The 23166-nt window shown below is 46.1% G+C and overlaps 1 protein-coding gene across 2 annotated transcripts in view; it reads right to left on the bottom strand.

Moving 5' to 3' along the window:
- The window catches only part of GLDN (gliomedin), a 70029-nt gene that overhangs the window by 22307 nt on the left and 24556 nt on the right, over positions 1-23166 (bottom strand). Inside the window, exons 2-4 of one of the 2 annotated variants that reach the window (XM_059181547.1) lie at positions 8539-8590; positions 989-1006; positions 522-629 (exon numbers count right to left, since the gene is read on the bottom strand). In XM_059181547.1, coding sequence (XP_059037530.1) covers positions 522-629; positions 989-1006; positions 8539-8590 — 178 coding nt within the window. The remainder of the gene's footprint in view (positions 1-521; positions 630-988; positions 1007-8538; positions 8591-23166) is intronic. The other variant, XM_059181548.1, reaches the window with a different exon arrangement.

Here is a 23166-nt window from a genome sequence, read left to right as displayed (position 1 = left end):
TGATCCAAGTACCAGCCCGAGGGGGGCTACTCAAACAGTTCTAGCTACTCCTCTAGCTGAGAACACCTGCGGCCGGCATCAATCAGCTGACGCTCCGTCAGACACCAGGATTTGCTGGGCAGGAGGAGGCAGCGAGAGGGCGGGGCAGGACCTGAGCCTCAGAAGAACTTGGGTGTCAGCACACACAGAGGCTGTCCCCGAGCCCCTGCAGCATTCCTCCCCAGGGCTGCCTGCTCCGGCCCCTTCCATCCCTCCGTCTGCCTCGTCTGCCTCGGAGAGAGCAGAAGAGCGGAATCAGTTTCCAGGGAGGCCGCTCTCCAGATAGATGTAAACCTTTGCAGGCCTGCACTCAAAATCACGCCTGTGGCAACTCAGCCCACAACGGCTTCCTGACGAGAGTTAAACCAGTCCCACAGGCAAAAAGGTAACACCATCTCCCCACTATGTTCCTCTTGGGCCAGTCCGAAAAGCAGTAATTGAGACAATCAATAGGGGATTAACTAGAAAAGTTGCCAAAATACCCAGTTTTCCTCGTTTTCCAGTTGCCCCTTTTTCTCCTTTTGGGCCCTGGGGACCAGGCTGTCCGTCTGATCCGTTGTGTCCCGGAAGCCCACCGACTCCTGGAGGTCCTGCGTCGAAACACAGGAAACAAGACCATCTTAAAAAAATCGTCACTGAGCTCAATATGATCAGCTTTAGCCAGTGAAACTGGATGGGCATCAGTGCCTTTCCCAGATCTTCTCCTCCCACTTCCCCTCCTTTGCCACCTTCCCTCCCCCCCACTCCCCCTTGCAGTGACAGGGAAGGAATAGTAATGGCAGCTTCTTGAGTGGGAGGGGACAGACGAGCTCGTGATTTGGGTAGAGACAAGGAGGGGGACACACTCATGTTCTTACCCCTTTCCCGCCTCCATCCCTTCTGAGCCATCTGGGGAACGAGCCCCCCCCCCCCCATTCCCCAGGAAGTGGGAAAATCCATGGGCTCTTACCTGGTGGGCCAGGGGGTCCTACAACAAAAAAACAAATTTAGATGATAAAGCATGGCTGGTAGAAAGTGAAGCCAGCACCACAAACCCCAAATCAAAGGGCACCATCCCCTCCTAATAATTATTAACCATCTACTGGCCCTAAGCAACTACTCCACGCCTTTTATTAAGAACTCAGCATATTCACTCAAAAGATCCTTGAAAGCAATTCAACAATTTGCCAGTCAAACCAACTTTTGCTTAGGTTTCAATGGACTAAGAATAATTTCTGAGTGGGCTTCACCATAGATTCGTATGTCAGTCATCTCTCAAGCAGTCAGCTTCATTAAATGAGGCTTGGTAAGAACACAGGAGGGCGCTAGTGCAGCCCGGGCCCAGGTAAGCATCGAGAAATGGTGGTGCTGTCATTGCAGGGCTGAGATCTGGCTGTCGTGAGAAAGCAGTCCCAAGAGCTCTCATCCAGCCACCTAGGGCAACTGAGAGCAGAACTGGTTCTCAGGTCTCTATTCTGTTGCACGAAATAGCCTGGGAACAATTGAGGGCCCAGATCAGGTAACAAACATCTTGCTTAGTGTGTAATTACCTGAGGATCTAAGGGGTTCAGATGAACCATTTACACATAATCCAACAAAACAATTTTGCTTCCACAAATAAGAGAGTCTCATTGTCAACTATTTTATTTAAGCACTCGGACAAGCCAATGGGCTTATAACATGAGCGGCTGAGGTCCTTCTGTTTTTCCAGAACATATATGATGATTACCCATATTGGAGTAGAAAAGTCGTTCTACAAATCCAAGCCTATGACTTTTCATAAAACCATTTACTAAGCCATTTACTAAGCACTTCCTGTGTCTAGCACTGAAGTCTACTAGGCAGCAGAAATCTTGGTCCCTGTGTCTCTGGTGTTTACAATCTAGCTGGAAACCACAATGAAACACGAGGGAGGGAGTTACAGAAAAGCAGTCCCTCCAAGGACTATTGTGGCAGTGTGGCACATGGCAGTCTGAGAAGGTTTCCAGAGTGTGTGAGGTTTGAGCTATGGTGCTGAAGAAACAATGAGCCTGACACGGCCACGGGGGTGAGGGCTGTGCAGCTCAGGTCAGGGACCAGCAGGAACAAAGACACGGGGGGGTGGAACGTTGCATGATTCAGAGAGAGTGAAAGGAGGAAGACTGGCCAACCTGGTGTGTGTAGAGATGAGGCTGAGTCAGTACTTGGCCGGGTGGGTGTGGGGCATTGGAACACCAAAAGGAGAGGTGTAGGTGGTGTCTGCAAGGCAGTGGGGAGCTACAGTAGGTCTTAATTGGGGGAGGATACCATGAAATCTGTGTGTTTTTGAAATCCTCTCTGTAGATGGAAGTTGTATACAACTGGGGAAAAAGAAGAGAGAGAGAAAGAGAGGTGGGGCGGGGAGAAAACATCCAGAAGACCTTTGTAGTTAAAATGAGGGGCAAGGTTGTGGACAAACTGGTTGGTAACTGTAGAGTTGTAGAGAAAGCTAGAAATTCAAGAGGTATTTCAGCAGAAGGAATGAGCAGGGCTCTATGTCTGACTGGGTAGGGGCAAGAGAGGAGGACTCTCAGATGATGGGGAACTGAGGATTTGGATGGAAAGAGAATGATGACTCTTGGAAGAAGTGTTTGGATGTATTCTTTCTATACATGCAGTCCCATTTTGGGCAAAAATGATTTGGTGAAAATGGGACCACATTTTCTAGGGCCACTATAGCCTGTGGCGACATGATTTTTACCCTCAGATGGCACATGCTTGTACACACGTAAGGAGGTGATGGGAAGAGCTGACGGATGGCAGAAGAAATGAGTCATCATTCCCGACTACAGATGGAACCAAATTCAGATGTGTAGATTGGATAAAAGGTCACCAAGCAGGAATCAGTTGTCTATATAGGTTTCAAGAGTTCTCAAGATAGTCCAATAACCATTTCTATGCAGCAGGAGTACTGGAGAGAAGTCCTGGCTAGAGCTGTATATTTAGGACAGTTTGGTCATGGCCAAGAATGTTGCTATGGAGAAATGTTTAGATTAGGATTTCCTGACATTGACCTGAGGATCATTGACACCTATGGTTATAGTTCTCAGTCATCTGAGTCCATAGAATCAGAATGCTTGTTAAAATGCAGCTACCTAGACCCCAGCTGGAGAATCTAATTCAGTTTACATTTAGAGTGGGGCCCAGGAAAGTGCTTTTTCACCAGGCACCACAGGTGACTGGGAAGCAGGTGGTCATGGGGAACCCCGACCAGATGCGAAACGTCTCTGGAAAAAGAACCAGTCACTGTCAACAGAGTCCTAAAGGGGTCCCTGACTCTAGAAAGCCTGAGAGCTCTTAGTCTGAGAGCAAGAGTAAAATGTTGAGCCAAATTGTGGGATGGAGAGTGGGGGCGACATATACCACATCTGGAGGGAGATGGGTGATAGAAGAGGCATCAGGAAAGAGAGACTGAACCGAAGGTACAGGAGGGAATCCAGGAGGTCCTGAGCCCTGAACCTAATGGAGAAGAGAATTTCAGAAGAGAAAGGAGACAAACACTTCCAAAGAGCCCAGAAGCAGAGGGCTATAGTGATGGTGAACCTGTATCCTGATGCCCACTCGGGATGCCTACAGAGCTGCCCAAAGGCTGCTTACACCTAGAAGAAGCCCCAAATATGTGTCATTATACTAATGTCAAATGTCAAATAGTATGTGCCAACTGGGTCTTGAGAAAACTGTTTATCAGGATGTTTTCTCAACTCTTGACTCTTCTCTTCTTGAATAACAGAAACCCTGGGAATACACGTGGACAGCCAAGTTCATAGTTCATGTTAGCACTGTATGCGGGGCTGGAGCGATGGGACAGTGGAGAATGTCTCTGGGACTTGGAGTCTTGGTTCACATGTGATCCTGCTTCCCACTGTCTCCCTGTTTCCCACTGCCTCCTGGCTTCCGCAGGACAAGTTTTCTGCTGCCTCCCGAGATTCTGATGCATCTGCCCCATTCCCCACCCGGTTAGAGACTGCTGCCACCTTCCACATGGGTGGGGGCCTGAGCCCGACATGTGTCCTACACGCCTTCGTCACAGAGTGGCGTCTCCTGTGCTTGTGAGGGCCTGTACCCATTCTGTGAGCATCCCTCCCCTTGAGGAGTATGGCACTAAATAGCAAATAAAAAGCCTCACCATAGCAGGTTGAGAGTAAAACCATTAAAGAAAGGAGGAAGCCCTTTTCCTGCTTTTTGAAGAAGGGGCCCTGAATTTTCATTGCCGCAGCAGGCTCTGACTGCCCCAACCCACATTCCTAACCAGAATCGGTGAGAAGTGGGCGGATGCTGGAGGAGCTGAGCCGCTTAGAGTTTTTTTCTCCTTGAAATCTAAGACTGACCCACAGTGGCCCCAGTTATGTAAATCGGAGGTCTGTGGATTGTCACGCAAGGCAAAACAATGCCCCTCTGCTGAGAGAGATCAGAGAGGAGTGGTGGTGACTGGCATTGACATGACAGAACCACAAGATGGCAATACTGGGATCCCAGAGTCCCCAGAACCAACTTGGAGTGTCCGGACTTCATGGAGAAAAAAAAGACTTTGCTTGGTTATGCCACTGAGATTTTATGGTTTAATCACTACCAGAGCCTGTCCTAACCTACCTTGACAAATACATCCCTCTGTCCTTACAATAACTGGTAACATCTTGACTCCCCCCACCCCACCGCCTCGGATAAGCTCTGCTGCTAGAAGGATTTCAATGTAGACAGGAAACACGGGCACGACAGTTATGAGGAAGGAATGACCACATTTCCCGAAGTCTCACCAATAGTGGAACACAAAGAAGCCCCCAAATAAAAATCCAAATAGAAACATGTCAGAAAGGGAGGTCCGGTTCAGCCGCTAAGCCTGATAAAGCCAGGCCTGGCGCCTGTGGGGCCTATGGCCCTGATTCTCTTCTTCTTCTGTTCCCAGCAGGGACTCCCCAGGGCTTGGGATTCAGCCAGCCAAGGCTTCAGGGCCAGACTGGAGCTCTAGCCAAAGGGAGTGTGGCTCCCCTTTCCCCTGGGAGCCAGGAGTACTTGGCTGTCCTTCAGGGAAGGCCTGAGAGGGCCCTAGTTCTCGCATGTGGAACTGGAACTTACCAACTAGAACAATAGGCTAGTGGCTCAGTGAGGCCAGCTGAGCGAGAGCATGAGCAAACTCCAGCTGTTTCTGAGAACAGCCTGTCAGTTTACCAGTGTTGTGCTGGCCACAGCTCGGAGGCCTCAGGACCCAGCCTGTGTGCGACGGTACACCCTTTGCGGCTGCCCCTGCCACCAACCGTGGGGCCAGTCCCAGGCCACCTAACTTGGAAAGGCGTCTTTCCTCCTATGTCCCCGCTAAACTGTGGCTTTGGTCCAATCCCATCTGTTTGGTGCATTTCAACTTTGGACCATGGCACGGCAACATTCAAGATTTAGAGTAGGGATGGCCAATAGGTTTTATTTCAAGTGCCAGTTCTCATCCGTCAGTACAGATTTCTGGAAGGCCAGAAAAGAATGACATGAGGCCATGCTTCGTGGCAGCTGGGATCCCTTCTCCATGTCTGCCGGGGTACAGGGTAAGGATCCATAAGGAGTGCCATCATGGGGTTGGAGCCCCTTGGCCATAAGGAGAATAGGCAATGTGGATTTAAAGCGCCCCTGCCCAGATAAGCAGGTCAGTAATGTCATAGTTGTGAGACTTTCCAAAAAAGCCTATGCTCTGAGTCCACTGGAAGTGAAGAGCCCAGAACCTGCCTTCTTCAAGACACTTGCTATTCCAGAAAATATGTTTCTGGGGTCCCAGGAAATCTGGGCTTTGGGATGGGATGCATCCAGAAAAGCATGCCGTTTGTACTCAAAAGCACAAAATGTGCATTAGCAAAACCCTTACCTGCTCTAGCTCCTGAACTGCCCTCACTATTTGCCTGACGGTTACCAGCTGCATACATCCGTCTTTGTCCCCAGACCACGGACAGCTACCTCCAGAAAAGGGAACCGGGATGGGGTTTCGCGGTCCCAGCTAGACTAGCCTCAAGTCACAGTGCCTGCTTTTTCAAAGCTGAGTCCCATGTAAAGCTGGATCTTGTTCTCGGGCTTCAGGCCCCAAGCCCGGGGTCCACTCTGGCAGCCACTCCTGCCAGGATCTTCTTGGAGCTCTGGACCAAGACTCTCTGCCCTTGCCCCTGTAGCTGCCAATGCAGTCCTGGATCCTGTCACCTTTCTGCCCCCTGTCCAGACAGCGTGATCTGTCCTGAGATACAACCTCGCTTGGCAACTTGTAAGTTTCACGCCTAAGTTTTAATTGAAGAGCCTTTTGTGTGAAAAGGGGGCTCAGTTTCAAGCTGGCATGAAACGAGAAGGTGCTGGCTTTTGAAAAGATTTTGAGGTACCAAAGAATAGCTTCCTCAACCCATTTCCAGCACAGATGCAATCCCCACCCCCCACCCCTAATCTTCCCTAAGTGGTCTCGACAGCTCCACCAGCATTCACTGAACAGCGAGGCTCTCCTTCTAGCACTTCTATAATAAATATCAAAAAGGAGGAGGCTTTTCCTGTGCCTCTCAACAGGATTTTTGTGCCTGTAATTCCATCCATCTGAGCGTTTTTCTAGTGCTCATTACTGTCACATGAGGAACTCTGAAAAGGACTTTCGAAGATGAAAGAAAGGTGCGTAAGACACAAGAGTTTCAGAATGAAGGACCAAGCTGTTCCGAAGAGATTTAATTTTCTCTGAGGGTCAAAATGTGTCTTGAGTAATTCAATTAGCATTTCCCAAGAAGCCACAGGATTATAGCTTTTCTCACTAAAACTAAACTAAGCAAACAAGAGGCAAACTTGGACCCAGGGTTCTTCAGGGAAATGTCTTTCTCACCAGCCCACTGCCCCCAATTTAATCACTTCCATAAACCATCGGTTTAGTCGTTCACCAAACTTGCACTGAGCTCCCAGTGCAGGGCAGGTCATGGGCGGTCATGGGGAGAACGCTGGCACACAGGACGGGCTTTCTCACGGCTGGACGCAGCCTGCAGGGTTTCTCAACCTCCGCCAGTGTGCCCTGTCAGTGGGACACCCCCAGAGCCTGAGGGCAGACACGGAGAAGGATCAACAGAAGCTTCATCAGGCTTCAAAGTCTTCTGGTTATGTGTTAAAGTTCACGAGAGCTGTGCTTTTACTCCATAGTAGAATTTTTTTTTTTTTTAAGATTTTATTTATTTATTTGACAGAGATCACAAGTAGGCAGAGAGGCAGGCAGAGAGAGGAGGAAGCAGGCTCCCCGCTGAGCAGAGAGCCCGATGTGGGGCTCGATCCCAGGACCCTGGGATCATGACCTGAGCCGAAAGCAGAGGCTTTAACCCACTGAGCCACCCAGGCGCCCCTCCATCATAGAGTTTTAATGCAAAAATCATTTTCTCAGAATGGGGGAGAGGATGGAAATAGGCTGTGTCTGATATCAGGCTCCGTAGGTCCATCCTTGGGCCTGGCCAGAGCCTTACTTGGTCTAGGGTAAACTGAATTAGGTGACCTGTCTGGGGTCTGTGTTCTTCCTTGCCACAAGCTTCTGAAGGCAGGAGGCAAGCACTCCCGACCCAGGCAGGAGGCAAGCACTTCATCTCAAGCAGGAATCAAGCACCCAGCTCCCCTCAGGCAGGAATCAGGTACTTCCCTCAGGCAGAAGACAGGAGGCAGGCACCCCCCACCGCCTCAGGCAGGAGGCAGGACACCTTAGGTTCAGGTGTACATTGTCTATCAACAACATATCCTCCCCCCCCCCCCCCCACCGCCCAACCCACTAACCGTGCTGTGTCCCTTGGCTTGGTGTGCCTCCTTGTTGATTCCCTCCCTCCTGTTTATTTGTCCTTGATTTCCTGAGTGGAGGGGAGCTGTGACATAACCCCCCATCTCACCTAGCAAACAGTAGACACCACACACAGAGCACTCTTCATAATGTTTTCTTGACTAATTAGCAGTTTGCTTCTAGAACTTCCTGTTCATGCCATATGTATAAGGAAACAATTACTTCTGATAAGCAAATACCCCTTTTTTCTCTCTTTTAAAATGTCATGTGAATAAGGAAAACATCTATGGCCCCATTTCAAGGTACCACACGTTTCTAATTATCCAAGACCTAGTTATTTTTCGTGGCTATATTTCTATGGTAATACCAGAAATATTATTTTTCATAATTATATTTCAATTGATACTGAGCTCATTAAAAACATCTGGTAAGGGGCGTCTGGGTGGCTCAGTGTGTTGAGCCTCTGCCTTTGGCTTGGGTCATGATCTCAGGGTCCTGGGATCGAGTCCCGCATCAGGCTCTGTGCTCAGCAGGGAGCCCCCCCACCTCTGCCTGCCTCTCTGGCTACTTGTGATCTCTCTCTCTTTGTCAAATAAATAAATAAAATCTTAAAAAAAAAAATCTGGTAAAAGTAAACCAATATGTGTTTTTATAACTCTTAGTGTTCCTAGGTGTTCATTCTGCCCTGGTCCTTTGGTGAGCCCACGTGTGTGCAGTGTGAACCCCTCTCGCTCAGTGCCAGGCCGGCCTACCTGTGAGGCATATGCCCTTGGTGCTGTTGCAGAGGTCCACCATCACTCGGATCTGCAGGGAGAGAGAGTGGTTAATAGCACCACAGAATACAGTAGGCCCCGAACTTGACCTTCACCCGGACGAAAGCAGTTACAAGGATTCACAAAGTAACCTCAGCAGAACATGCCTAAATCTGAAGAAAAGTTAACCTCAACTGAAAAAGAAACTCTTAAAAGACCTAGTGATATATGATAATAGAAGCTCATCTACTAATATCATTCATCAAATCTCCTTGATTTCTCTCTAGCTCTGAGAAGAGAGATGGTAAAGGAATTGCTAAATCCAATTTTCAAGGCTGTCATGAGTCAGCCCTCCAGCATCTGAAGGACTCAATCTGCGTGGGGGTTGAGTAAAGAGGGAAGGGTTTGTGACTGGGAGTTAGCACCCACTAGCTGGGCGAGCACAGGCAAGGTACTTAACCTCCAGGCGCTTTGGTTTCCTTTGAAAAGTGTAAATACTATAAGCACCTGTCTTGAGTTCTGTCCCCGGTACACAAATTCTGCCCCAGATGGTAGTCATTCTCGTGCCTTGTGGGTACAGCCTACTAAACACTGGATGGCCGTCTGTGGTAGGCGGACCCTGCAGCATGGTCTGAGCCCGGGGTCTGGTCTCCCCACACTCATTCTGCAGCCCGTCCCCCTTTCCACTCTCCATGCTGCTCCCAGGGAACTTCACAAAAACCAAACCTGAGCAGGTGAGCCCTGATTCACACACTGTTGTGATTCCTTGCTGCTCTAAAGACACAGAACAAAGTTCCTCCTTCTCTGGACTCATCTCACCACTCCCCTTTTTCTTTCTATCTTCCAGCTGTGTTTTGCCTCAGTTTGCTCATCTCAAAATGAAGATAGGAATAGTGCTTACATCTGAGGATTGTTGTGAAGAGTAAGTGAAATCATTTTATGTGAAGTTCTTAGAACAATCTGGAAAGCACACACAACAGTTATCTTCCACCCAGTGGAGGTAATAGAGAGTGTGGACAGAAGCATGGATTCTGAGGTCAACCTGCCTATGTTCAAATCGTGGCTTTGCCACTCACAAGCAGTGTGATCGGATGGCAGTTACGTGACCTCTCTGTGCTTCCGTGTTTTTATCGGTAAATGAAGCTAACAGCACCTACCTTATAGCATGGTTGTGTGTATTAAATGAGCAAGTACATGCAACGCACTCAGAGCAGGAACTAGCACATAGTAAGCACATGCTATTTATGCTATTGTGTTAGATCGTTCCTTAAATATGCCAGGAATGACTGAATTAATTCATAAATTTACCACCCAATGGTTCAATGGTTTTCAACTTATGGATTCAGTAATTTTTAGACCCCAATAATGTAACATTTCAAAACTATGCAGAAAACTTATTAAGAAATGGATTTGAGGGGGCGCCTGGGTGGCTCAGTGATTAAGCCGCTGCCTTCGGCTCAGGTCATGATCTTGGGGTCCTGGGATCGAGCCCCACGTCGGGCTCTCTGCTCAGCAGGGAGCCTGCTTCCTCCTCTCTCTCTGCCTGCCTTTGCCTGCTTGTGATCTCTCTTTGTCAAATAAATAGGTAAAATCTTTAAAAAAAAAAAAAAAGAAAGAAAGAAATGGATTTGAGGGGCGCCTGGGTGGCTCAGTGGGTTATAGCCTCTGCCTTTGGCCCAGGTCATGATCCCAGGATCCTGGGATCGAGCCCCACATCAGGTTCTCTGCTCAGCAGGGACCCTGCTTCCCCCTCTCTCTCTACCTGCCTCTCTGCCTACTTGCGATCTGTCAAATAAATAAAATAAAAAATAAAATAAAATAAAAAAGAAGTGGATTTGAGATAGCAGGTTAGACATCGGGGGAAAAACAAAATGTTGAATCCTTACTTCGCTCCTTACACTAAATAAGTCCATTAAGCAATATTGATAAAAGAGTTAAAGATGAAAAATAAACTTAGATAAAACACTGGAAGAAAACCTGGGGGAAAAATTCATACTGGCATTAGAGTAGGAAAGACTTTTCCAAGAAAGAAACAACCCCCATACTATATAGGAAGAATGTATAAATTTGACTAATAATTTAAAATTTTTGCAAAAGGTGAAATCCTACAAGCCAGTAACAAATGAGAACCGTAGACCTTGAAAAATAACTGTGAAAGGCTAGTATCTAAAGAGCTCTTACAGGGCGCCTGGGTGGCTCAGTGGGTTAAGCCGCTGCCTTCGGCCCAGGTCATGATCTCAGGGTCCTGGGATCGAGTCCCACATCGGGCTCTCTGCTCAGCAGGGGGCCTGCTTCCCTTCCTCTCTCTCTGTGATCTCTTCCCTTCCTCTCTCCTACTGTGATCTCTCTGTCAAATAAATAAATAAAATCTTTAAAAAAAAAAAAATAAAATAAAGAGCTCTTACAAACCAATAAGGAACAAGAAACCAGAAGAAAAATGGACAATGGGACCAAACAGGAACTTCAGAGAAAAGCAAAAGGATGCATCATTTTCACTTACAGTTAAAGAAATACATTCAAATGATGAAATGTTATTTCCCACCTCTTCGATTTGTTAATAAAAAGACTAACAGACTATCATGGGAGCAGCTGGAAAGCCACTCTCTCATCCTGCTGATCAAGTGAAGGCATACTATCTCTCTGGAAGGCATTTTGGCAATAACTACTAAATGTAAGTGGGTCTACCTTCTGATCCATCAATTGCACTTTGGGATTTAGTCTTCAGATATATTCAAATACACGTGAGGAGAGAGAAGTACAAAGACAGTCATTGCAGAAATGTGGACGAGAGCAAAAACAAACTCCATATTTATCAGAGGGTCTTATGGAATGAAGGGCAGCATATCCGTAGCATGGGATTCAGTGAAAAAGAATACATTTAAGGGGCGCCTGGGTGGCTCAGTGGTTTGGGCTGCTGCCTTCGGCTCGGGTCATGATCTCAGGGTCCTGGGATCGAGCCCCGCATCGGGCTCCCTGCTCCGCAGGAAGCCTGCTTCCCTCTCTCTCTCTCTCTCTGCCTGCCTCTCGGCCTACTTGTGATCTCTGTCTGTCAAATAAATAAATAAAATCTTAAAAAAAAAAAAAAGAATACATTTAAATCTGTAAGAATGACACTGAAATATTGCCAAGATAAATGAAAAAAAAAAAAAAAAAGGCAAAGTACTGAGCAGTATGTGTAATGGCCTCTCATTTACGAAAAAAAAAAAAAAGAAAAAAGTACTGTGCACACAAATATTTCTATATGCTTCTCTCTTGTTGCTTTCAAGATTCTGTTTTTTTTTTTTGTTTTTTTTTTTAGATTTTATTTATTTATTTGACAGAGAGATCACAGTAGACAGAGAGGCAGGCAGAGAGAGAGAGAGAGAGGAGGAAGCAGGCTCCCTGCTGAGCAGAGAGCCCGATGCGGGACTCGATCCCAGGACCCTGAGATCATGACCTGAGCCTAAGGCAGCGGTTTAACCCACTGAGCCACCCAGGCGCCCCAAGATTCTCTGTTTTTGACTTTCCAGAGTATTTATGGAAAGAAACCTAAAAAGCCTCGAGGGTCGGGTGGGGATGGAGGACCAGGGAGGGAGGAGGCCATAGGAAACACGATATGCCCTTTTGTTTCATTGGAAATTTTCACTGATCATTCTTTGAGTTAAACTCTATTTAAAAAGAACAAGTTTTGATGGAAGGGGAAAGACTGTTTTGCCTTCCACCTAGGCTTAGTCTGTTTGCTAGGAGATCCAGCGGAAAACGCATACCGTGTCTACTTTGTCGAATGTATCTATAGATATTTATTGATGGCTTTAGAAATGTACTGTGAAACATACATCTCACAAATAGAGCAAATGTGCACCATTTAAAGATGAATCGTAAAACAAACATGTATATCCCGCACCCACTTGCCACCCCCGGGAAAAAACTGGAGGTGCCTCTTCCTGTAACATGCCAGCCCCATCAACTCTGAGACCAAGTGTATTGTGTGGTGTTCCTCTCTCTTTCATACAAGTAAGAACACAGAGGCATAGAGAGGTGACATCGTGTACTCAAGGTCATATCACTTGCTGGGATCAGAGCTGGCTTCAACTCCTGATGCCAGGTCTACTGTGTTTTCGATTATTGCTCTGATGATTCCCTCAACAGAACCAGACAGAAGAAATTTCGACTCGCTATTTTTAGTCATTTTCATAAATGAATGTAATCAGCGGCACTATGGACAAGATTTTTTATCTTAAAAAATGTATAATTGCCCATTGAGAGAACCATTAAAGACTTCACAATGCTTCATTTGTTGCCTGGGGGATCACAGCAGAGGGAGTAGTTTGAAACAACAGAAGCATCAATAGGGAAAATTAGCCTTTCTCTTTCCTTCTTGTCACTGGACTGGGGTAGGCACAGCGTCTATAAAAGATGATGAAGAAAGAATTTTCCTTTCCGACCTTTTGGCTCCATTTATATGCTAAATGTCCATTTAGCTATTTACCAGTAAATTGTGTTAATGTTCATGCAGAAATAGTCCTTGAACAGACTTGGGCTATATAAGACTGTAGTGGGGGAAATAGAGGGAATGAAAAGCTGTGGCCATAGAAAGTCAGAAGCTGTCTTTCTGATAGTGATTAAGAGCTTGGATCAGAATGAAAGAACTCAAAATGAGTTGTCACACAACCTAGGTTGTCAAATTATGGAATCACATTTGGCATAGAGAGCTTTCTAAATCTTAATTTAGGACTTAAGAATGGTGAAGCTGGAAGAGGCCTTCCAGCTCACTGTCCTGGGGGTGTCAGGCACAGTCGGTCCAAGATGTAGCCCTGCTCCCCCACAGAGTCTAGCTCCTGCCACTTTCCCCGTCACTCTGCTCCAGTTGTACTGACCGTTGTCTCTGGTCTTTGCTGCACCTGTAGGCAGTGCTTACATCTTTGGTGAGAACTCAGCTCAAATGTCACCACATCAGGAACACTTTCCCTGACTCCCCAGCTGAAAATACCCCTAGGGGCCACTCACTATCACCTCACCCGGCTTGTTTTCTCTGTAACGCTCATCACTATCCAATATTATCTTACTAATGTCTGCGTCTATTTATTATCCACTCCTGCCTCCCAAAGAATGGAAGAATTTTGAGAGAATTTGCTTTTTTGTCTCTATCCCTTGTGTATAAAATAGTGCCTGCTTCCAGACCTAGAACTTTTCCACTGGGGAGATACATTTCAAGTAAAAAAGTAAGTCAGTGGTCTTGAAGGGAGATCTTACCTTGACAGAAGTTGACAATAAATTGCTAACCTGGGTTTATGACGTGAGAATTTGATGGCATTGGGAAGAGGATGGGTGAGATGCAGAAAAAGCTCCATAACAGTTGTGGGAAGGCCCACCCCAACCCATGGAGACTATTTGGAGGACACATTTTATGGAAACAAATGGCTGTCACCCTCAGAGCTATATAAAGAATGGTACCCCTGAGTGCTCAGGCTTAGTGCACCCTTGGTCAACATGTCAACGGGGTGGAATCACCTCCCCAGAAGAGACACCATGGCCAGTCAGGGTCATCTCTTGAGTGGGAAGATCAATACAGTAATGGAGAGGGACACTTTGTATGGGGACTTGTTCTTAGCAGTGACAACATGTGGGTCATGGGAGAAAAGACAGCCGAAATGGGAGGAAGGGTCTTGGGTTCCTCACCATGACTGTTCTTGGCTTTGCTTGAGAAAGAATTCAAGAACAATCCATTTAGAAGGATCAAAGATTTATCAAGTAGAGAAGTAAGAAAGGAGCTACTTCACAAAGTAGCAGCCTCTTCTCCCAGAGGGGGTAGAGCATCCCCCTTTGCTTCTATAAAACCCAAAGGTTTTATATATCTTTTTAAAATTTTATTTATTTATTTGACAGAGAGACATCAAGAGCAAGGACACAAGCAAGGGGAGTGGGAAAGGGAGAAACAGGCTCCCCAAGGAGCAAGGAACCCGATGATGCGATGCAGGGCTTGATCCCAAGACCCTGGGATCATGACCTGAGCTGAAGGCAGATGCTTAGTGACTGAGCCACCCAGGTGCCCCAATTTTATATGCTTTTAAAATTAGTTAACTGTATAGGGAGGGCCTTACTCTTTAACTTTGGGGGTTTATCATTTACATTGGGACCATAGTTTTTCCATTGTCCCAAGGTGGTGCAATTACTAACAGGGAACAATTTTAAGAATGTCCAGCCTTGGTGGCTTTTACTGTCTGGTGATCATCCATGAATCAAATCTTACAACTTTTTTTAATAACCTGCTGATTTTTAAGTTAAGGGTCAGCCTAGACCAAAATGGCTTTACTTTGGTTAACCAAAGTAGGTAATTTCACAATCCAAGGACAAAGGAAAAACTAAGTGCCCTTGGCTCAACAGCTTCTAGTTTTGCAAAAGTGTCAGAGGACAGGAGCATTTGGTAAGATCCCCTTTCCAGTGGGGCTTGAGGGCCATCTTTTTCAGAACATCCAGTCACCAGGCTCTAACTTGTGACCAAGTTAGCTTCTCTGAACTGGAACCTGGGAAAGGCTTCTTTAACCTGCTGATGCTAGGTTTGAGTATAAGACATTAGAGACCTACAGTAGCTGGCCATATCAGCATGAGATGACAAAGGATAAGCAGAAGGTTGTATAGTGATGAAATTTTAAGAGGTTTGCAAGGTTTTTGTTAAGACATATCATATGCTTTTGTTAAGGCATATATGTCCAGTGAAGAAGATACCTCAATCATGGGAGATCATGAAAGGTATACCCCAGGGAGGACACATACTTTTTAACAGTTCCTTTGCCATTGTGAGGGCATCAGCCTGGCAGCAGGGGAAGCTTTAGCTCATCTTGAAAACACGTATAGTAGCAAAAACATATGGCTAACCTACATGAAATGGCAGCTAAATGAGGTCCCAGATGCAGGTGCTCAAAAGGTCTAGCCGGAGGTCTGAGGGCTCTGGGAAAAACAGCCTTTTCAGGATTATGGACCTGCCAAGTCAGATGTAGCTGGTAGACTGTTTTTGCGACTTTATATAAGTCTCCCTACCAATATCTATTCACAATTTGAGTCATCTTCGATGTACTGTGGTGGGTGAAGGAATGAAAAAACAAAACAAAACAAAACAAAAAATGGGGTTTTTCAGAGAGCTGAGAGGCACCAAGGGATCTGGGTTTCCCGAAGCCCTAAGTGTTCTCTTCATTTACAGCCATTGCTTACCCACCTTAATTTCTATGATTTAGGAACAGGTTGTTGCCATGTTACAAGGACACCAGGATGGCAAAAGTCTTACTAATATTTGTGGAGAAGATTGCTAAGACTCATGTTTGCCCTTAAAAACTTAAAGAGGTTGTGCTAGAGTTTGGGAACAAGAGTCCTTTTAATAGTTTATATTTTATTTTTTTTTAATTTTTTTTTTTAAGTATTTATTTAACAGAGAGAAATCACAAGTAGACTGAGAGGCAGGCAGAGAGAGAGAGAGGAAAGCAGGCTCTCCGCGGAGCAGAGAGCCCGATGCGGGACTCGATCCCAGGACGCTGAGATCATGACCTGAGCCGAAGGCAGCGGCTTAACCCACTGAGCCACCCAGGCGCCCAATAGTTTATATTTTAAAGGTTTTTTTCGCCTAAACCCAGGGTTGTGACAACCAAAAATGGGAGATCATGAAAGATGATCAGATATTGCCCAATGTCGCAAGGGCTAGGAGCATGGGGGCAAAAGTCACCCTTGGTTGAGAACTGTGGTTCTAAATGTTAGTCACTCCAACCAGTAACACTGTGCCAGGTTGGTCCTCAATATGCTCTTGTTTTATCCTCAGGGTAAGAGATGGGTTTTATTGTTTCCAAGTTACAGAGAAAGATTATCTTCCCCAGAATGCTGACTGAGTGACCCAAGACTCCACAGCTAATTAGAGCTAAAGCATGGAATTCAATGGCATTGAGCTGAAGCAAACATTCCCAGTGCTGTGAAATATAACCAAAGTCAACCTCTTCTGATTTTAGGCAAATGTGGTGGCTGTGAATTCTTCTGTATGAGATTTGGTTTCCCTGAGCAGATTTCTAGACATGCCGTTCTGTTGCTTAAAAACCATCACTGGAGGGGCGCCTGGGTGGCTCAGTGGGTTAAGCCGCTGCCCTCGGCTCAGGTCATGATCTCAGGGTCCTGGGATCGAGTCCCGCATCGGGCTCTCTGCTCAGCAGGGAGCCTGATTCCCTCTCTCTCTCTCTCTGCCTGCCTCTCCATCTACTTGTGATTTCTCTCTGTCAAATAAATAAATAAAATCTTTAAAAAAAAAAAAAACAAACATCACTGGAGTTTTGCTATCTATCAGGTAAAGTTAGTTAAGGACCTGATATCAACCTACTAGCCGGGTCCAGTGAGAGCTGTTTTCCCTCTCTGGGTGTCTTGTGGTTCTCACTGACAGCTTAAATTCCCCCAGTCTTCTACAGGCCTTCAGGTTGACCTCTGACCTATGACTAGAAGAAAAGGTGGGTTGCATTCTTTTTGTAGCTGTCCTTCTTGGAATAAAATGTGTATTTGCTGTTAGGGTGCCTGGGTGGCTCAGTTGGTTAAGCATTTGATTCTTGATTTGGGCTTAGGTCATGATCTCAGGGTTTCTGAGATTGAGCTCTGTGTTGGGCTCTGTGCTGGGCATGGAGCCTCTTAAGAGTCTCTCTCCCTGTCTGCCCCTCCCTACCTCTCTCTTTCTTGAAAAAAAAAAGGAAGAAAGAAAGAAAGGAAAAAATGTATCCCCAGAATATCAAAGTGGCTCCTATCTTTGGAAGCTAAATTGAAGACCTCCTAAAAACTTTTCTCTCTTAAAAGCTTGTGTCTTGAAAATTTCAAAGAGCACTGGATTTTAAATCAATTTTCTGGGATGAGATTAAGTATGTGTAACCGATAGAAAGAGAAGATTAATAGACTGCCAAGGTCTGGGGGCGGGGGGGCAAAGAAGGGGCAGTGCCTGCTCAAGGGGGACAGGGTTTCCTTTTTGGGGCGATGCAAAATTTCTGGAACTAGAGAGTGTTGATAGTTGTACAGCACTGCAAATGTAAATAGTACCACAAAACTGTACATTTTTAAAAAGATTTTTAAAAATTTATTTATTTGACAGATCACATGTAGTCAGAGAGACAGGCAGAGAGAGAAAGGAGGAAGCAGGCTACCCACTGAGCAGAGAGCCCAATCCCGGGCTCTCTGCTCAGTGGGGACCCCAAGACCATGACCTGAGCCAAAGGCAGAGCCATCCAGGTGTCCCCAAACTGTATACTTTAAAAAGGGTTAAAAGGGTGAATTTTATGTTACATGAGTCTAACTGATGAGGGAGCAGAAGGCTAGCTGAGGACAAAGCAAAAGGCTGAAACCTTGCAATCTCCCCCTCACCCCCACTCCTGGGTGGGACAAATGTGACATTCTTTTTTTTTTTTTTTTTTAAAGATTTTATTTATTTGACAGACAGAAATCACAAGTAGACAGAGAGGCAGGCAGAGAGAGAGGAGGAAGCAGGCTCCCCGCTGAGCAGAGAGCCCGATGCGGGACTCGATCCCAGGACGCTGGGATCATGACCTGAGCCGAAGGCAGCGGCTTAACCCACTGAGCCACCCAGGCGCCCCAAATGTGACATTCTTTAAGAATGCCCCAACTATCTTAATGTCAATGGGTTGCTAAAAGGGAAAAACAACTTGACACCAGAGAGACCTCAGGTATCTTAGGTCCTCTTTAGAATATGAAAGTTCTATTGAAACCTCCTTTTCCCTTACCTTCCCCCAACCGAAAGGTACAGAACATGCCATCCCTCACAACACAGGGAAGCAGTTCTTCCTGCCCACAGGTCCTGTCCCCATGCTTTAATAAACCACCATTTTGCACCAAAAATGTCTCAAGAATTCTTTCTTGGTCATTGGCTCTGGACCTCACCCCACCAAACCTCACCTATGTTCTAGAACTTCATCATAGCCACAACAACAAATTATCTGTTTAGAAGATACTTTTGTGTCCTCCCTTTCCTGGAACAACTCAATATCCTGGGATCAATAAGGAAATACGTTGGGGGATAATCTTAGGTTAATATTTCCAACATTATTATGCATGTGAAATTCTCAGGTTTAAATATTTTCCTGTATTCTGAAGAATTATGACTAACACAGTTTTCTCTTGTATCTTGTTCTGATGGGAAGATATAAAAACGGACATTGCTAAAGTTGATTTTAGGGGCTTCACATGTAGTTACATTTAATTTATAGTGAAAGAAAAATATTGTCCCAATTTATAGGTGAGAAAACTGAGCACACTTCTGTACATTTAGAGCTCAGAATCTAGAGGGCCATTCAGACATTTAAACTACCATTTACTATGTAGGTGGACATTGGAGCAATAACAATGGGGTTACTTTTTTTTTTTTTTAATAAACCAGTCCCACGTAACAAAGTCCAAGTACAAGGGTGGGTCAGGCCAGGAGGAGGTATTCAATCAGTGGGGGCGCATACTGTCTCCTAGCTACCAAGGAGCATGGACCCCTGCCCTTTGGGAGCCTTTTGGCACCAATGCTAACCAAGGTGTGATAGGCTAAATCAAATGTCTACTAGGGTAAATTGTAATTCAATTGGTCGCCTAGCATCACTGTGGGGTTTCCTGTGTGTGTTACAATTTCATTGGCCACCTGTGTGTGGCCAGGCCCAACCACTTGGCCTTTGCTCTATAAAAGTTAGTCTGGAAAGCAGGGAGGGGTCATTCTCTCTGTAGGGGCAGCCTCCACCGGTCTGGTGACGGTTGGTCTGATTCCTGATGCTTGGCGCGAAATAAAACTTTGCTTAACCTTCACTTTGTATCAGTTTTGCTCCTTTAATCACAGACCCATTATTGGGGAACACAATTTTGGGGGGGCCCAACATATGGGGGCTCATCTGGGATTAAATGACGAGAACTGAGCCAGCATCAGAATTTCTGGGTCTGAATCTGTCTGTCTGGTTGCGGAGCTCCAGGTAGGGCCCACCAGGGAGAAGCTGGATGCAGCCATGCTCCCCAGGGCTGGAGTGGATGCATGGACGCCCCATCACCCTCTGGTAGATCGTCTAGGGGTCCAAGTCCCCCCTAGGCGGTCATCTGGGTCTGTAGGGGGCCAGGTAACCCCCACCAGTGGGTAAGGGCCGCTGGGTCTGGTTCTGTTCTGTGGCTTGTCTCAGCGAGTGTCTCTAGGGGACCGAGAAATCCCCACTGGCAAGCATCTTTAGGGGGCTGGAAAAAAACCCCGCACCCATGGCCGGCTCTGGGTAAGGGCCGCTGGGTTTGCAGTTGTCTTTGTCTTGTCTCTTTGTAGTCTGTTGTGGTGTTTGTTGTGTTTGAAGGAATGGGGCAAGCAGAGAGTAAGGGGACCCTGACTTTCATCTCTCTGTTCCTACTAATAGATGTGGGGCTTCTCGGAACTCACTCATTTCGTGTGTTTAGGGCTATAACTGGAGCCAATTGGGGATAGTCTAACTCAAGACAGAGACTTTAAGGAATATTCCCAAGCAGCTGCTGAAACTACCTTTGTTTTGGGGACATTCCTTGCCCTCTCTGGCCCAACGTGGACTGCCTAGCCCCTCCTCCTTGCTGGCGGGAAAGCATGGCATCTGCTCCTCTCTAGGAACTGATAAGCCCTAGAACAGGGAACCCTTTTTCTGCCTTCTGGTGGCACTTTGTTCTGTTTTTCACTGTTGGGAAACAATAAGAGCTCCCCCTGGACCTAACACCCACCACTCCGGATCTTCCTACCCAGGTCTCAGGTAAACATTCAAAACGGAGTGGGCCCAGGTGGAACATAAATCAGTATTTGAACTAAGTTAAGTTTGTTGAGTTAATTAGGATAAACATGTCTTTTGAGTTCACAGTAGTAAACGTGAAACTTCAGAGTTTTTACTTAAAGTCAAATAAGCTCATGTTATTTGTTAAAATCTGTTGAAATCTGTTAGCAAAGAGATGACTCAACTGATGGTTAACTGTCTGTCTCAAAGTTTTAATGGGTAATTGTTAAAGTAGCTTTCAAAGTCTTTCCTAACCTGAAACTTTAAACCAAATGGGATAAAATGCTAGAGCGCTGGTTGTAGGAACTAGGTTTGTGCTTTTGAAATCTGTTGGTAAACATCTTTTGTGCTTAACTGAATTCTGTTGTAACAGTCCTGGGGCCACTGTCTGAGCTAGATCCATTCGTAAAGAATGGAAGGGGAGACTGATCGCCTCCCATTAGGCAGGGATACCCAAAGGGGAGGGTGTCCAACCTGTTTGAATCTGAAGAGTGCCTGACTGTGTGACTGTGTCTGTGTGGCTCCACCGCTTCCGCTACAGAGTCTGACTGGGCTGCACCCTGAGTCTCGCGGGGCGTCATATGGCATGACGGTCATCTACTCCGCGGAGTAGCCTGGTCCAGGGTTTATATGGACAGACCTTAGGTAAGACGCTCCTAAGTTCCTGCGAGGGACGCGAGCAGGACAGCATCTGAATGATCCCCCTCCCTTTGTCTGCGACATCATTTCCGATGGGAGCGAAAAGTAGAAAACTCACTATCTTAGGGAAAAAAAGAGGAAAGACACTGGTATAGAAAAGCTGGTTTTCGGGACGCCTGGGTGGCTCAGTTGGTTAAGCAGCTGCCTTTGGCTAGGTCATGATCCCAGCGTCCTGGGATGGAGGCCCACGTCGGGCTCCTTGCTTGGCAGGGAGCCTGCTTCTCCCTCTGCCTCTGCCTGCTATTCTGTGTGCCTGTGCTCTCTCTCCGCCCCCCCCCTCTGATAAATAAATAAAATCTTTAAAAAAGAAAAGAAAAGCTGGTTTTCTCTCTGTTTAAAAGGGCAAAGTTTTCTTAGGTTAGTTGATCTGTAAATGGTTTCCTCTTTGCCTGCCCAGAGTTGTAAATGAGGTCTCTTTGACTCATGAGGCTTTTCCTTGATATGCTAAGTTACTCAGGGAGTACTGCTAAACCAATGATAAACCTTGCCTTACTTTTGGGTAAACCATCTAAAGGAAATTCTTATGGGAGACGTTCAGGACAAATACAGATCTTTGATATGTTAAATCCTGGGAACTGAAACGGGTGAGCATTTCCAGAAGTAAAAGCTGCATTCGGACTAAACCAGAATTAGTAACATGGGACTAGATGAACCGAAGGGAGTTGTAATGTTGTGTCTCTTAATGTGTTGTTTTATTTTAAACATGACTGGTTCCAGACAAGGGAAACTTTTTCTTAAGTTATCTGTAATTTATAGAGTTGTAACAGTCCTCATTTGTAAACGAATCAAGGCATTCCAACTTTTCTCTCCATCTGAACCCTCTGAAACCAAAAGGTCTTAGTAAGTATTCTTTCTTCCATGGCAATCAGTCATTTGCATAAGTTCAATAAGAATCTGTTCTCCTTGTAACAGGACAGCATTGGAAACACTGGTTATTTTACCAAGGCTTTGACTGAGATGTCATATTTGAAAAGACTCAGATATGACCAGACAGTTTAAAGGAACTACGGTTGACTTTATGAAACCTGGAGCCGTAAAGCCCCTTGGAACTGTTGGCCTGATACCTTGCTTACAGAGTTCCCAGCAGCCTCACCAGGCGAGTAAAGAATGTCACTCCCTGGCAGGGGCTGGACCTCAGGAAGAGTAATTCGCCCAAATCGACAGGTATTGCAGGCATGTCTGATGGCAACTACGTGGTTTGGCTTCTGGTCCGGAGAGGCTACTACAAGTTCAACCTAGAGATTCCTTGTAAGAAGTTCCAGCAAAGCAGATTCCAAAAGCTCTATACAATCACACTCACTGTTCTTGCTGAGCTTATGTAAATAATTAGGCCAAGGTTGTTAAAACTGGACTTGTTTTTCACGTGAGTTAGTCCTGATTTGGCTGTCTCTGGAAATGAGGGTTTTCTTAGAGAGAAAAAGTAGTTTTAATAACACACCTTTATGGGTGTTAAATTCTAGATTTGGTTGTCTTTAAATGTTTGTTTACCTAAGCTAGATAACTTCAGGTAAACTTCGGAGAAGTTACAGGATAACTTGTGTAGACGACCTTGCTTTTGACAGTCATCCAGCCCCAGAGATAAGGAGGAAACTTCAGAAAATTCAAGGATTTGAAAGGAAGAATCTGACTTAGTTAGTGGGAACAGTGGAAATAGCCACTGAGGACTATGGGTCATGCTTGAGGGGACAAGAGTTCTCTTACAGACTCTGCAGGAAAAGGGTATCAGGTGTCAGCAATGAAAGCACAGCTTTGTCAGAGCCATGCCACTTATTTAGGCTTTGATCTCCACGAGGGAGTTTCTTGGGACAGTGGGCTACTGCAGGCTGTGGATACCGTGGTTCGCGGAGATGGTGCGACCTCTCTACGAACTGACTAAGGGAGGTTTGACTCAGACTCTGGGGCCTTGGCAAAGGCCAGTAACCTATCTTAGCAAAACAAAAAAACAAACAAACAAAAAAAAACAACAAAAAAACCTAGATCCACTAGTGGCTGGGGTTCCCCTCTTGCCTCTGCATAATAATTGCTGCCATGGCCCTCCTGGTCAAGGATGCAAGCAAATTGACTTTGGGTCAAAATCTCATCTTTGACCACCACCCACACTGTCGAAGGCCTTCTCTGGACTCCACCAGATCGGTGGATGACAAACGCCCGAGTGACGGGGTATCAGGCCCTCCTCCTC

This window comes from Mustela lutreola, chromosome 7, assembly GCF_030435805.1.
Source record: "Mustela lutreola isolate mMusLut2 chromosome 7, mMusLut2.pri, whole genome shotgun sequence".
NCBI classification, from domain to species: domain Eukaryota; kingdom Metazoa; phylum Chordata; class Mammalia; order Carnivora; family Mustelidae; genus Mustela; species Mustela lutreola.
Note: the sequence above shows the minus strand (reverse complement) of the source record. Positions and strands in the feature narration are given on the sequence as shown.